A 16,124-nucleotide genomic window follows, 5' to 3' on the forward strand; every position below is an offset into this window, starting at 1 on the left:
AGGTAGTGATGGGACACAGTGTTTACTGGCTGGGAGTGGAGGGTCAGAGAGGTCTGACTGCATAGTCGGGGAGCCAACGAACAAGATGAGGCCATTCAGCCCCTCAGACGCTTACTGCTATTTGGTTGCACACTTTTATTCCTCATTCGTGGGATCTGGATATCACCGGCAAGCCAGAATTTATTGCCCGTCCCTGATTGCCCCCGAGAATGTAGGGTGAGCCGCCACCTTGAACAGCTGCAGTCCTTCAGGAGAAGGTGCTCCCACAGTGCTGCTGGGGGGGGAGATCCGGGACTTAGACCCAATGACGGTGAAGCAGCAGCAGTTGGTGGGGTAAATGGCCGCTGTGAATCATCCCTCGTGTGGGTGAGGGGTAGAATCAATGGTGGGGGGAGGGGTTGGTGGGAATGTAGGGAGAATAGAATGGGAGTAATGCAGGATTAGTGTAAATGGGTGCGTGGTGATTGGCGTGGACTTGGTGAGTCAAAGGGCCTGTTTCTGTGCCTGTGTGATTGTATAAACATGGTGGTGGAGTGGGAAGACACATGGCAAATCAAGTTTGCTGCTGAGAGATGTGAGGTGACGCAATTCGGTGCAAGAATGAAGAGGGATAATATAGAATGAAGGATGTTGTTCTAGAGGGGATGCAGGAGCAGAAGGACCTGGGATTGTGGGTGCACAGGTCATTGAAGGTGGCAGGGCAGGCTGAGAAAACAATTAATAAGGCCTGCACAGTTCTGGGCTTTAGCAACAGAGGCATTGAGTGTAAAAACAAGGAAGTCATGCTGAACCTTTATAACACACTGGCCCCGCCTCAGTTGGAACACTGTGTACAATTCCAGTCATTACTGGAAGAACATGGAGGTATTAGAGATGCTCCAGAGGAGATTTCCGAGAATGGTTCCTGGGACTACAGTGACGGGGAGATTAGAGAGGCTGGGACTGTTGTCTGCAGAGTGGAGAAGGCTGAGGGCAGATGTGAGAGAAGTCTATGTAATGAGGCGGGGTCTGGATGGAGTGGACAGCAGAAGATTGCTCCCGTTAACAGAGGGGCCAAGGAGTAGAAGCCACCAGTATAAACTAAAGAGAATTCAGTGTGACTCGAGGAAAATCCCTTCTCCACAGCGCGTAGTTGGAATCTGGAGCACACTGCCTGCAGGTGTGGTGGAGGAGGTTCCATCATCGCCTTCATCATTGAGAAGTACATGGTGGATAAAAATCTGCAAGGCTACAGAGAAAGGTTCAGGGGTTGGAACTAATGGGCTGTTGTAACAGAGAGCCAATGTGGTCACGGTGAGCGGTGTTGTCGACATTCTATGATTCTGAAAACTGTGCAATGATCAGCAAATATTTTCCCAAAGGTAGAGGTATCAAAAACAGGAAGGCATAAGTTTAAGGTGGGAAGAAGTTTTAAAGGGGATCAGAGGGGTGAGTTTTTTACACCAAGGGTGGTAGATATCTGGAACTCACTGTCAAAGAAGGTGATGGAATCAGATACAATCACTATGTTTAAGAAGCATTCAGTCTAAGAGCCAGGAAGTCATGTAGTTGCTGTTTAAAACTTTGGTTTGGCCGCACTTGGAGTATTGTGTGCAATTCTGGCCGCCCCATTACAGAAAGGGTGTGGGGGCTTTGGAAAGGGTGCAGTACCAGAATGCTGCCTGGGTTAGAGGGTATGAGCTTTAAGAAGAGGTTGGACAAACTTGGGTTGTTTTCTCTGAAGCAGCAGAGGCTGAGGGGAGACCTGACAGAAGTTTAGAAAACCATGAGAGGCATAGATAGGGTAGACAGCCAGAATCTGTGTAGAAATGTCAAATACCAGTGAGCATGCATTTAAGGTGAGAGGGGGAAAGTTTAAAGGAGATGTGTGGGACAAAGTTTATTTACGCAAAGAGTGGTAGGTGCCTGAAATGGGCTGTCAGAAGTAGTGGTGGGGGCTGTTTAAGTGGGCTTTAAGAGGGTTTTAGATGGACACCTGAATATGCAGGGAATGGAGAGGTATGGATCATGTGCAGGCAGTATTGATTTAGTTTTATTCGGTGTTGTATTCAACACAGTCATGGTGGGCCGAAGGGCCTGTTCCTGTGCTGAACTGTTTTATGTCAGACAGACACATAAATAGGCAAGGCATAGGCAATGGACCTAATGTAGGCAAATGGGATTAGTGTAGATGGGCAAGAAGGTCGGCAGGGACTTGGTGGGCCGAAGGGCCTGTTTCTGTGTATATGACTCTATTTCCCACTTCACATAATGATGGAAGGAGGGTCATTGATGAAGCAGCTGAAGATGGTCAGGCTCAGGACACTGCCCTGAGAAACTCCTTTCAGAGATGTTCTGGGTCTGGGTTGGTTCTCCTGCGACAACCACAACCATCTTTGTGCGAGGTTTGACTCCAACCCTTGGAGTGTTTTCCACATTTCCATGTGTTTGTTCCCTGGGCTGGGTGACTGGATTCCTCCTTCCCTCCTGACCTGTCTCCTTTTGAGACGCATCGATGGTCATTAACTCAACATTAACCTACCTCCTCACAACTTTCATAGATTTTGGCAAGTTAGACTAATTGTTATGAATATTTTTCAATAGTTAACTCTGTTTGTTGACAGGAGAAGGAGTAGACCACTTGGCCCCTCAAGTCTGTCCTGCCATTAAATGTGATCATGGCTGGTCTATGCTACCTCATCTCCTCTTCTGTATCAGTTCCCCATATCCCTCAGTTCCCTGATCTTTCAAATATCTCCACCTTACGTACATCTAATGATCTGGACTCCACCACCCTCGGAGGCAGAGAGTTCCAGAGATTCACCACCCTCTGAGAGCAGGAATTTCTATACCCCTCAATTTCAAATGACCAGCCCCTTTTTTGAGTTGTGCCCTCTTGTCTGTGGCTCTTCCACAGGTGGAAACATCCCAACATTTACCCTGTCAACATCTCTCTTAGGATCTCATATCTTTGAATAGGTCACCCCTCATTCTTCTGAACTCCAAGTAATACAAACCCAAACTGCCCAGCCTCTCTCTTGATGGGACAACCCTCTCATCCCAGGAATTCGCCTGGTGAATCCCCTTTGGACTACCCCCAATGCTACTGTACCCTTTCCACCAAAACTATGCACACTATTCCAGGTGCGGTCTCACCGACCCCAGTATAACTGTAACAAAACCTCTCTATTCTTGAATTCCAACCCCTTCACAATAAAAGCCAACATGCCATTGACCTTAACTACTTGTTGGACCTGCCCGCTAACCTTTAGTGATTCATGCACTAGAACACCTACATCCCTCGAACTTCACTCATTTGCAGTCCCTCTCCATTTACATAATAATCCTCCTTTAGATTTCTTTTACCCAATGGTACGACCTCACACTTCCCCATATTAAACTCCATTTGATGGGGTTTTGACCACCCTCTCACTCAATCTATCTAGATCTGTTGCAGAATCAAACTGGCTTTATCACAACATGCCCTTTCACCTAGTTTTGTATTGACACACTTGGAAACCTTACATTTCATTCTCTCCTCCAGATCATTAATGTAAAAGGTAAACAACTGAGGACCAAGAACTGACCCCTGGGGTACTCACTAATTACGTCCCACCAGCCTGAAATGGACGCATTTATTCCAATTCTGTTTTTTCTATGTCACAACCAGTTTTCAATCCTCATTAGCACACGTCCTCCAAAACCTTGGGCTCTTAATTTATGTACCAGCCTCTGATGTGGCACTATGTCAAATGCCTTTTGGAATTCTAAATGCACTACATCTACAGGTTCCCCTCTATCGACTCTCCCTGTCAAATCTTCAAAGGATTTGAGCAAATTTGTCAAACCTGATTTACCTTTCATAAAACCATGTTGACTAGGTTTGATTATATGCAGATTTCCTAAATAATTATTTGTTTCCTCCTTGATTATCGACTCAAGCATGTTAAACTGGCCTATAGTTCCCCACATTCTGTCTCCCTCCACCACCCCCCCACCCCATTTTGAACAAGGCAGTCACATTGGCTGTTTTCCAATCTCCTGGTACTCTCCTGGAATTTAGTGAGTTTTGAAATATTTCAACCAATGGGTCCACTTTGTCTGCAGCCAATTCCTTTAAAACTCTTGGGTGCAAACCATTGGGTCCTAGGGACTTGTTCGCCTTTAGTCTCATGAGTTTCTCTAATTCTTTATCACTTGTGATTGGAATTATTACAAGTTCCTCCCTGTTAGTTGAAAATAACCCATCTGTTATCTTAGGGATGGTGTCCTCCACAGTGAAGACTGATGCAAAAAAAATTAATTTAACATACCTGCCATTTCTTTGCAAATTAATTCACCACCCTTGTTATCTACAGGCCCACAGCTACCTTAGCCACCTTCTTCCTACTTACATATCCATGGAAAATCTTTACTTGTTTTGATATTACACACACATTCTCTGTCAAAATCAATTTTATCCCTTCTTTTGACCATTTTAGTCTTTTGCTGAGTCTCTGGTTATAATTTTGCTTTCAACAATAGGTCAATGCAAAGTTCAATCATTCACAGATGGTGTGGGGAATTGAACCAATGGCCTCTGGTTTACGTGACAGGCTCCACACCACTTGGCAACCTTGGCCGATTGTGAGACTAATGTTGAACCCCAATGTTCCGTGAATCTGGCTGCGGTTGTGGAGTGTCCTCAGTACCTAACTGCGGTCTCGTACTGTGATCTTGTTTTGCAGGGAGTGATTCCGCTGGGCGGATGTATTGTGGAGGCAAAGGAGGAGCCCAACATGCCCTTTGTGATGAAGATTTCTCATGATGACTTCCACGTAAGCCCAGAGCCACTGGTGGGAAAATTGATTGAGGCAGTTGGGGGAAATAGCCCGTGGGTCTTTCCCATGGGATGGGGAGAGTCAAGATGAAATAACAACCAGGAAGCTGGCCGAGGCAGGAGGCAGTGGGTTTAGAGTTGAAAGGGCAAGTTAGGGTAGCTAAAGAAGTCTGTTTCTCCCTGCTGCCCCTTCCCGGTGCCTATTTATCCTCCTACCCCCTTACCCCTTTCCTTCCCATCCACCTTGCCCCCCTGACACACTCAGATCCCCTTTAGGACATAAAAGAACACAACACAGGGACAGGCTCTGTGGCCCACGATGTTGTGCCAAAATAATTAAACTAATGACACCTAATCCCTTCTGCCTACACAATGTCCATATCCCTCCATTCTCTGCACATTCATGTGCCTATCTAAGAGCCTCTTAAATGCCTCTATTGTATTTGCCTCCCCCACCACCCCTGCCAGTGCATTCCAGACATCCACCACTCTCTGTGTAAAAAAAACTTGCCCAAACATCTCCTTTGGACATACCCCCTTTCACCTTAAATGCATGCCCTCTGGTAATTAGACATTTCTACCCTGGGAATAAAATACTGACTGTCTACAGCAACACACACAAAATGCTGGAGGAACTCAGCAGGTCAGGCAGCATCTATGGAGAGAAATAAACTGTCAACGTTTCAGATCAAGACCCTTCATCAGGACTGACTGTCTATCTGTGCCTCTCATAATTTTATAAACTGCTATCAGGTCTCCCCTCAGCCTCCGCCGCTTCGGAGAAAACAACCCAAGTTTGTTCAACCTCCCCTTATTGCTTATACCCTCTAATCCAGGCAGCATCCTGGTAAATCTCTTCTGTACCCTCCCAAAGCTCCACATCCTTCCTATAATGGGGCGACCAGAATTGAATGCAGTACTCCAAATGCGGCCTAACTGGAGTTTTATAGAACTGCAACATAAATTCCTGACTCTTGAACTCAGTGCCTTGACTTTCTTTACCACCCTATTGACTTGTGCTGCCTCTTGTTACCTGGTTCAATCCACGTTTTCAATCCATGCCAACAGACTTCCTCCAATAGCTTGTTCTTAATTTATGTGCCACCTCACACGTGGCACCTTCTCAAATGCCTTTTTAAAATCTAAGTACATGAATGTCCAATGGTTCCCCTCTCTCAGTTCTCCCTGCCCAACATTTAACCCTGGGCGTGGCCTCACTCCACTCTTTCCCACCCAGTCCCCCTCCACAATAATTCTCTTAGAGACCATTTCAGGAACAGTGATAAGTACTTGAACAAATCCACTTTGCTTTCAGACATTACACAACTGGAACCTGACAGGTAAAATCATTGCTGAATATCTTGAGTGATAATCTGTTCTTGATGTATCTCTTTGCGAGAGGTCAGTCAGACTGACTGAATTTTGCCTTGCCTCTCTCTTATACAATTCTAACAAAAGCAAACACTGTCTGGTTCTTGCATAGTTTAATATAAAGTCCTAGAGAGTCATGGAGTCATACAGCACGGAAACAGGCCTTTCGGCCCAACTGGTCCATGCCAACCATGGTGCCCCCAAGCTAGTCCCATTTGCCTTAAGGTTAAGGTTAGGCCCATTTCCCCCTAAACCCCTCGTATCCATGTACTTAACCAATCTTTTAAATGTTGTTATTGTACTTGCTTCATCCACTTCATCTGGCAGCTCATTCCATATAGTACCACCCTCTGCTTTAAGAAGTTGCCCCTCAGGTTCCTTTTAAATCTTTTACCTTAAACCTATGCCCTCTAGTTTTTGGTTCCCCACCCTGTGAAAAAGACTGTGTACATTCACCCTATCTATGCCCCTCATGTTGTTATGCACTCTATAAGGTCACCCCTCAGCCTCCTACGTTCCAAGGAATCAAGACCTAATCTGCCCAACCTCTCTCTATAACTCAGGCCCTCGAATCCTGGCAGCATCCCAGTAAATCTGTTGTGTAGTTTATGATCCGCAGGTCATTGGGTAAATTGCTGAGGCAATAGTTTGGGGAGACAGCTTTAGATTGATGTCCTGTGCCTGAAATCTCAGCAATCCTTGCCCCTTTTGAGCTATAGATGGCCTACAGTGTCATTGAGATCTGTCAGCTGCTTTGGTTTGTCCGTGTGAAAGGTCTTACCTACACTGTAGAATTTCAATAATTAGAAACTGTTCACAGCACGTCAAGTTATGGAAGATTGATATTTAATTTCAATAAATTGCGGTAATTTTCTGAAGTCGGCTTCAGGAACAGAAGGCAGTGGGTCTCCCTTGGGTTGGCAGGCTGTGTGAGCTTTAGGAGTGGCTGAGACTTGGGGTGGGGGAGGTGGCACGGAGATGCCGGGAGTGGCCAAGAGAGGAGTCAGAGACCCCAGGAGTGGTCGGGGAGGGAGGGGGGTGAGGGGGAGGTCAGAGACCCCAGGAATATTTGGGGAAAGGGCTTCAGAAGCCTTGGGAATGGCGGGGGGGTTGGGGGTTGGATTGTGGGTTCAGAGAGTTACTGGAGCCAGCCCACTGCGACTGAGTTCTGATACTGCAGGATCCACAGTTCCTGCAATGTCACGATTTAAATAGGACTGCCAGGACCGTTGAATTTTGATTGCCCAGCTTAATGTATCTGAAACCAATTCATTCAATCATACGCAGTGCAGTGAACATAAACCATTAAGTTAATTACATTATATGTTGGTGAGCTGTGGGGCAGGCAGGAACAATGAGCAAAATGACTTGGGTGAAATAGTAAATGAATTATATTAGAATTCAATAAGTAAATAGAGTCCTGTGAATTAATTAACCTGAGTGAATTCTTTCAATAATCTCTTGGCCTTGTCCAAATCAGTGTGGTCACTGAAGTCTCCCCTCCCTTTCTGTATGATCAGTATGCAAGACAAGTTTTTCACTGTACCTCTGTACAAGTGACAATAATAAACTAATTCCAATACCAGTACCAATTACGCCTTCTCACACTCTAATCGTGTATCCTTCCTACATCAGCAACACTCCTGAAAAGAATCCTTTTGCCATTCAAGGAAGAGTTATTTTCCTTGGAAGGTGTGCAGCAGGAATTCTCCAGGATGACACTGGGATTAAAGGGGTTACACAGAACTTAGAACAGTGCAGCACAGGAACAGGCCCTTTGGCCCACAATGTCCATGCTGACCATGATGCTAAATGAAACTAATCCCATCTGCCTGCACATGGTCTATATTCATCCATTCCCTGCCAGGTCATGTGCCTGTCTAAATGCCTCTTAAACATGGCTATCGTATCTGGCTCCACCAATTCTCCTGGCAGCACATTCCAGGCACCCACCACTCTGTGTGTGTAAAAAAAAAAGCCTTATTAATCTCCTTTAAATTTTCCCCCTCTCACCTTAAACCTATGGTATTTGTCATTTCCACCATGGGGAATAGACTCTGACTGTCCACCCTATCTATACCTCTCATGATATTATAAACCTCTATCAGGTCTACCCTTGACCTCCAACACTCCAGAGAAGACAACCCAAGTTTGTCCAACCTCTCCTTATAGCACATGCCTTCTAATCCAGACAGCATCCTGGTAAACCTCTTCTGCACCCTCTCCAAAGCCTCCACATCCTTCCTATAATGGGGTGACCAGAAATTCACACAATACCCTAAATGTAGCCTAACTAAAGTTTTAAACAGCTGCAACATGACTTCCTGACTTTTATACTCAATGTCCTGACTGATGGAAGCAAGCATACCATACACCGTCTTTACCACCCTATCTACTTGTGTTGCTACTTTCATGGAGCTATGGGCTATGGGTTAAGTGACGTGGGCAGATTGCTGGGGTTCCTTGAAGATTATGGGTGATCTACTAGTGAGGAACAGATCTGATGAGGTTGATGTTCAGAAGCTATATTCTCCAGTGGGACAGTCCAGAGCAGGATAGCAGGACCTTAACTTTTGAGCCCAACAACGCAGGGCTGATGTCAGGAGACCCTTCCTCATTCAGAGGGTGGGGAACCTGACACTCTATCCCAAGCATCTGTGGAATTTGGACACCAATTGTCAATGTCAAAACTGGGATTAATAGTTGATTAAAGGTTAAAAAAAAACCTACAGATGCTGGAAATCTGAGACTGTAATTAACTGAGATCAGTAGTTAATTGTTAGCAAAGGGGGTTGAGGAAATGGAGGTAACTGGAGTCAGATGGTGAATCAGCTGTCATCTCTGGGATCAGTGACCTGGAGGAGCCCCTGTTGTTTTGTCCTCAGTTAAGTGAAGGCCTGGTCCACTGCAATCCAGACACAGGCAAAGCCATAAAGACCGGAATGAAGCCAATTAAAGGATGTCCTATTGCATAAGAGAGTTAGTGCAACTATTATTGAGGGAAATAAATAAAACAGGCAGTTCCTTGTCCCTCCTACAGCCATGAAGTGACCCGGTGATACTGAAAGTACAGGCAAAACCCAGGCCAAGTCAGGAAGAAGATCTGGGAAATGTTTCTTCAACTCCTTGAAGGTTATTAAACTGGAGAGGGTGCAAAAAAGATTCACGAGGGTATTACCAGGAGTGGAGGGTTTGAGTTATAAGGGGAGACTGGATAGGCTGGGACTTTTTCCCCCGAGCGAAGGAGGCTGAGAGGTGGCCTTATACAGGTTTTTAAAATCATGAGGAACAAAAATAGGGTGAATAGTCACAGACTTTTTCCTAGGGTAGGGTAGAATAAAATAGAGGACACAGGTTTAAGGTGAGAGGGGAAAGATGTAAAGGGGACCTGACGGGCAACTTTTTCACACAGAGGGCGGTGGCTATGTGGAATGATCCGCCAGAAGCAGTGGTAGTGGTGGGTACAATTACAGTGTTTAACAGACTTTTGGACAGGTACGTGGATAGGAAAGGTTTAGAGGGATATTGGCAAAATGCGGGTAAATGGGGCCAGCTCAGGTAGGCACCTTGGTCAATGTGGATGAGTTGAGCCAAAGGGCCTGTTTCTGTGCTGTGTGACTCTATGATTCTATGTGTAGGTGAGTAGAATCTGGAGGGAATTACTGGGAATATGGGGAGGATGGAAAGGAATTAGTGTAAAATGAGTGTTTGATGGTTGGCATAGTCCAAAGAGCTTGTTCTTGTTTCTATGACTCCATGACTCTTACAAGAATCACCATATTAATGCAGCTGATAGAGACTGACCCCACTGAACTCAATAAAAAGTGCATAAGCATAACTTGGTTCTGCTGTCAAGCCAAGTTGAGTTTATTGTCATGTGCACAAGTATGGTGAGGTACAGGTACAATGAAAAACTTGCTTGCAGCAGCAGCACAGGCGCCGAGGTACAGACAACACACAGAATCTAAATTATATATAAATTATACCATACAGTGAAAAAACAGACTGTGCAAAAGCAAGACCTTAGTGCAAAAAAAAAGATGCAATCACAGACAAGTCCATGGTAGTGCAAGAGGTGGTCTGTAGTGTTCCCTTGCTGAGGTAGAGTTAGGGTTGTGCAGGTCCGTTCAAGAACCTGATGGTTGTAGGAAAGTAGCTATTCCTGAACCCGGTGGTGTGGGACTTCAGGCTTCTGTACCTCCTGCCCAACGGTAGCTGTGAGATCCTTAATGACAGATGCTGCCTTCTTGCCTCCTGTAGATGCTGTCAATAGTGGAGAGGGCTGTGCCTGTGATAGACCGGGCTGTGTCCACTACTCTCTGCAGCCTCTGGCCTTCTTATGCATTGGAATTGCTGTACCCAGGCTGTGATGCACCCAGTCAAGATCCTTTGTGTCAACCAAATCTAGTCCAGGAGAAGACTCCGGCCACAGTTAGCAGTAGCAAGAGGTCTTTTACCCGAGGTGATCCTTGCCCCTGCAAGACTGGTCTGCTCTTGTGTGCAACTGGATGAACACCATGCAGGGGTGCACAGTTCTCTGGTGGAAAACTATCTCTAGCCTTAGACAGCCTCCATTTGTTGCCCCGGTCCTTCCTAACCTCTTTGTTTGGAAGAATCAAACCATTTCCTTGACCAGTTTATACATTTGACTAGCTCTCTGATTCTCACATGTAGAACTCAGTGCTTTCAGCGTGGTTTAGTGACGAGGATGCATTAATGCAAACTCTCTGCCCTTCCTTTTTAGGGGAATATTTTACTTGCTGCAGAGACCGAATTCGATCAACAGCACTGGCTGCAGATGCTGCAAGAGTCCGGAAAGGTGTAAGTATACGAGGCTCACTGGGGAGCTGGAGGATAGATTGGACAGACCTGTAAAATGGGCCAGCAGAATTAACTTAAACAAGTGAACCTGGTACATTTGAAGAAACTGCAACCGGATTTTAAGTCCGGCAAGTTAAGAACCTTTGATGTTCTTAGAGGCAGCCTGGATATCTGGATGGCCACAGCTGGCCTGGGTGAGTGGACTGGTGCTGCAAATTGTCAGTGACAGCACTAAGATGGAAGGAACAATCAGGAAGAACATGGCTTTCACACCACATTTCACAGCCCGGTGTCTCATATGAGTCAAAATTGGTAATTAGTTTATTATTGCCACATGTACCAAGGTACAGTGAAAAACTTTGTTTTGCACGCCATCCATACAGATCATTTCATCACATCAGTACATCAAGGTAGTACAAGGGAAAACAATAACAGAATGTAAAGTGTTACAGTTACAGAGAAAGCGCAATGCAGGCAGACAATAAGGTGCAAGGCCATAACGAAGTAGATTGTGAGGTCAAGAGTCCATTTTATTATACTAAGGGACTGTTCATAAGACATAATAGTGGGATAGAAGCTGTCCTTGAGCTTGGTAGTACGTGCTTTCAGGTTTTTGTATCTTCTGCCCAGTAGGAGGGGGGAGAAGAGAGAATGTCCAGGATGGGAGGGGTCTTTGATTATGTTGGCTGCTTTATGAGGCAGCGAGAAGTATAGACAGAGTCCACGGAGGGGAGGCTGGTTTCTGTGATGTGCTGAGCTGTGTCCATGACTCTCTGTGGTTTCTTGCAGTCTCAGGCACAGCAGTTGCCATAACAAGCCGTGACGCATCCGGATAGAATGCTTTCTTTGGGGCATCTATAAAAATATGTGAGGGTCAAAGGGGACATGCCAAATTTCCTTAGCTTTCTAAGGAAGTAGAGGCACTGGTGAGCTTTCTTCACCATGGCGTCTATGTGGTTGGACCAGGACAGGCTATTGGTGATGTTCACTCCTAGGAACGAAGTTTTTAACCCTCTTGACCTCACCACCATTGATGTAAATAGGAGCATGTGCACCCCCCCCCCCCCCGAAGTCAATGACCAGCCGTTTGATTTTGCTGATCAAAATCAAAATCAAAAGGTTGTTGTCATGATAACATGTCACTAAGCTCTCTACCTCCTTCCTGTCCTCCGCTCATCATTATTTTAGATATGGCCTACTATGGTGATGTCATCTGCAAACTCGTAAATGGAGTTAGAACAGAATCTCTAATGCATAGGAAACTTGGATGCGCCAGTAATGTAGGAAAGGCAGGAGCTGATTTGCACCGGACGGTGTTCAGTAGCACAACGTACAAATAAGCAGAGAGTTGAGCAAAGTGTGGCCTCAATGTTAACAGCTCATCTGAGAAGTGAGACCTGCGAGAGTGTGGCACTCCTCCAGTAATGCACGACAGCATCAGCCCAAATCCTGTGCTCAAGTTAATGAGGTGGGACTTGGTCTTGTGACCTTGACTCAGAGGTGAAAGGGGGCACCTACAGCGGCATAATGTGCAGGAACAAGAACAGGCGTGTTAAACAGCGCTGTCCTCCGGATCAAAATATTTTGTCTCCTATCTGTCATGAGTGGCTGAGCTTTATCTGGGGATATTATTCCTGCTTCTAGACACTCCATCCAGGGGATGCGCCATCCTATCAAGCCCTGTAAGAATTTCCTAGCATTATACAGAATGGAAACAGGCTGTATAAATCACCCATGCTGCCTAACTGAGCTAGTCTCATTTGCCTGCGTTTGGCCCATGTCCCTCCAAACCTTTCCCATCCAAGTGCCCTTTAAGCATTACTTATAGTACCCGCCTCTACCACTTCCTCTGGCAGCTGGTTGATACACCCACCACCCTCTGTGTGGAAAAAGTTGCCCCTCAGGTCCCTTTTAAATCTTTCCTCTCTCACCTTAAGCCTATGCCCTCTAGTGTTAGACTCCCCTACCCTGGGGAAAACACTGTGACCATCCACCTTATCTATGCCCCTCGTGATCTTACAAACCTCTGTCCGGTCACCCCTCAGCCTCCTGGGCTCCAGGGAAAAAAATTTCCAGCCTATCCCGCCTCCCCTTATAACTCCAGCCCTCCAGTGCCGGTAACGTCCTCGTGAATATTTTCTGCACCCTTTCCAGCTTAATGACATCCTTCCTATAGCTGGGCGACCAGAGCTGCGCACAATACTGCAAGTGTATGTTTCACTGAGATCACCTCCAAACAGTACTGGCCAGTTTGCTTGGTCTTATATAACTAACCACCCATCCCAGGAACCTATATGGCGAACCTTCTCTGCACTCCCCTTTGTTAAATATAACCTCCCTTACGTTTGGAGACCTGAACCCTTCTGATATTCCACGTGTGGTCTCACCAGTTTGGGGTATAATGGCATCGAGAAGTCCTCACTTTTGTATCAAGTCCTCCTGCAATTTGCCTTCTAGTTCCCTGTATACTTGCATCTTATCGTTCAGCGGCGCTGTACAATATCACCCAGGCCCCTCTGAACACCAACACCATTCAATCTCCAACTATTTAAGAAACAGCCTTTTTATTTTCATGGAGTCTTACAGCACGGAAACAGGCCTTTCGGTCCAAGTCCATGCCAACCATTAGCTACTTGTTCACACTAATCCCATTTTATTCTCCCCCGTACTCCCATCCACTGAGCCCAGGGAGTAAACCCACACGGTCACAGGGAGAATGTGCAAGCTCCACACAGGCAGCACCAGAGGACTCGGTTTGCTGGAGTAGTGAGACAGTAGCCACTGTGCTGCTCAAGCCTTGTGTCAGAGTTGATGATGTTATATTTTTCCACATTATATTTGATCTGGCACATTCTTGCCCATTTGCTTAATCTGCCTACATCCCCCAGAAAGTTCCCTTTATCCTCTCATGGTCCATTCTGCCACCCAACTTTGTACTGTTGGAAAACCCGGACATATTACACCTGAAATCTTCATCCAAGTGATGGATATAGATTGTGAACATCCGGGGCCCCAGCATCGTCTCCTCTGGGATCTGACTAAGTCACAGTCTCCCAATCTGGAGATGACTCACTTTTTCCTACTGTCTATTTTCTATCCATTAACCAATCTTAAATTCACGTCACTACATTACCCCCAATATTGTGCACTGTAATTTTGCTGAATATTCTACTGTGTTGTACCCTATTGACAGTCTTCCAAAAGTCCAAAGAGGCACACCAACTTGCCCTGATCTGCTCTGCCAATTGCAACTCAAAAAAAACCCCTAACAGATATATCCCTTTCATAAATCCAGGTTAACTCTGCCCATTACTGTTGATTCTGGTGTTTTCAGTAGTACTGATGTTTCCTAGTTCCCTGCTTCCTCCCTCCCTCCTTTCTTAAACAGTGAGCTTACATTTGCTGCCTTCCAGCTTGCAGGAACCTTTCCGGAATCCAGGGAATTTTGGTGCATCCAGCATCTCCACAAGTGTGTTTCCATCAACATCCTAGGATACAAGTCATCAGGCCTTGGGGATTTATCGCCTTCCCATCCCACTAATCTCTCTAGTACTGCTATTTTACTGTGTCTGAGCCCTTCATTCACCTGTTGTTCTCCATTAACTCCAGGAGGATTTCTGTCTGCCATGAAGATAGGCACAAAATATTGTTAATTTCTCTGCCGTGTGCTTATCTGCCTTGTATAATTTCTCTGTTCTCGGTCTGTGAGGTGCCCACGTTATCTTTAACTAATCTTTTCATTTCATAAATCTGTCAGAGAGACAGGCATGGGGTAGATGAGAGTTGTCACGGTAACCGGTGCAGTGTCTGACTGTGAGCATGGTGTGGTGTGGGCTGGACCGGGGGAAATGAGTGGACAGATGGTGTGGGGTGGACTGGGGTGAACTAGGAAGGTGTGAGGTGGACTGGGGTAGTGTGGGGTGGACCGGAATGACGCGTGACGGACCAAGCCATCGCACTGACCCTTACTTTCCTCTTCCCTCCACAGGACTTGGCAGAATGCTCAACTCGGGGAAGCGATGATCGGAAGCCTGGAGGCCCAAGGCCTGCAGCTGGCCAAGGAGAAGCAGGAGTACTTGGGTCAGAGTCGCAGAGCACAGAAACAGGCCCTTCGGCCCACCGTGTCCCTGCTGACCGTTGTACATCTACACTAATCCCATTTACCAACACTTGGTCTGTGGCCCTCTGTGCCTTGGCAATTCAAGTGCTTGTCATAACTGCTGCGAGAGTCTCCACCTCCACCACCTCCTCGAGCAGCACCCTCCGGATTCCAACCACCCTCTAGGTGAAACCACACCCCCCCAGATCCCCTCTAAACCTACCTCTCAGTTTATACCCATGATCTCTTGTTTTAGACACCTCACCATGGAAAAAGAGATTCTGACTAATTACCCTATTCACCCCCTCACAATGTTGTACACTTCTATCAGGTTGCCGCTCAGATCCAGGGAAAACAAGCCCAGCCTATCCAATCTTTCCTCATAACCAATGTCTTCCAATCCAGGCAACATCCTGGTGAACCTCCTCTTCACTCTCTCCAGCACAACCACATCCTTCCTATAGTGTGGCGACCTGAACTGCACACAATACTCCAAGTGAGGTCTCACCAGTGTTTTGTGAAGTTGTAATGTGGCCTCCCTGCTCTTATATTCTCTGCCATGGTTGATAAAGGCAAGTATTCCATATGCCTTCTTCACCACCCCGTCTAACTGTGCTGCCACTTTCAAGGATCTATGGACTTGTGCTTCAAGGTCTGTTCACCAACACTCCCTAGGGCCCTACCATGTCCTGTCCTGTTTGACCTTCCAAAATGCAACAATCTTGCACTTGTCAGGATTAAATTCCATCTGCCAATGCTCTTCCCGACTTTCCTGATGATCTATATCCTGCTGTAGCCTTAAACGATCCTCCTTGTTTTCCACAACTCCATCAATTTTCATGTCATCTGCAGGCTTACTGACCATACCTCCGTGAGTTAGGATAAGTTGCCATTCAAGGGGGGCCTCCTGATTTGAAAAGATGACCAACAACAGAACCATTCACGGTCAGATTGCCGTGAGCCAGGACCTGTTTCTTTCCCGGGATCCATTTCTGTTGCAGAGTTTAATCTGGGGGTGTGTGGTGCACTCCCTCA

At 46.2% G+C, this 16,124-nt stretch overlaps 1 protein-coding gene across 2 annotated transcripts in view; it reads left to right on the forward strand.

Annotated features, from left to right (window-relative positions):
* The window catches only part of plekhd1 (pleckstrin homology domain containing, family D (with coiled-coil domains) member 1), a 77,270-nt gene that overhangs the window by 19,504 nt on the left and 41,642 nt on the right, over positions 1-16,124 (forward strand). For both annotated transcript variants that reach the window (XM_052027479.1, XM_052027488.1), the window contains exons 3-5: positions 4,707-4,796; positions 10,914-10,990; positions 14,979-15,070. In XM_052027479.1, the coding sequence (XP_051883439.1) occupies positions 4,707-4,796; positions 10,914-10,990; positions 14,979-15,070 (259 nt within the window). The remainder of the gene's footprint in view (positions 1-4,706; positions 4,797-10,913; positions 10,991-14,978; positions 15,071-16,124) is intronic.

The sequence above is a fragment of the Pristis pectinata genome, chromosome 1, assembly GCF_009764475.1.
Source record: "Pristis pectinata isolate sPriPec2 chromosome 1, sPriPec2.1.pri, whole genome shotgun sequence".
NCBI classification, from domain to species: domain Eukaryota; kingdom Metazoa; phylum Chordata; class Chondrichthyes; order Rhinopristiformes; family Pristidae; genus Pristis; species Pristis pectinata.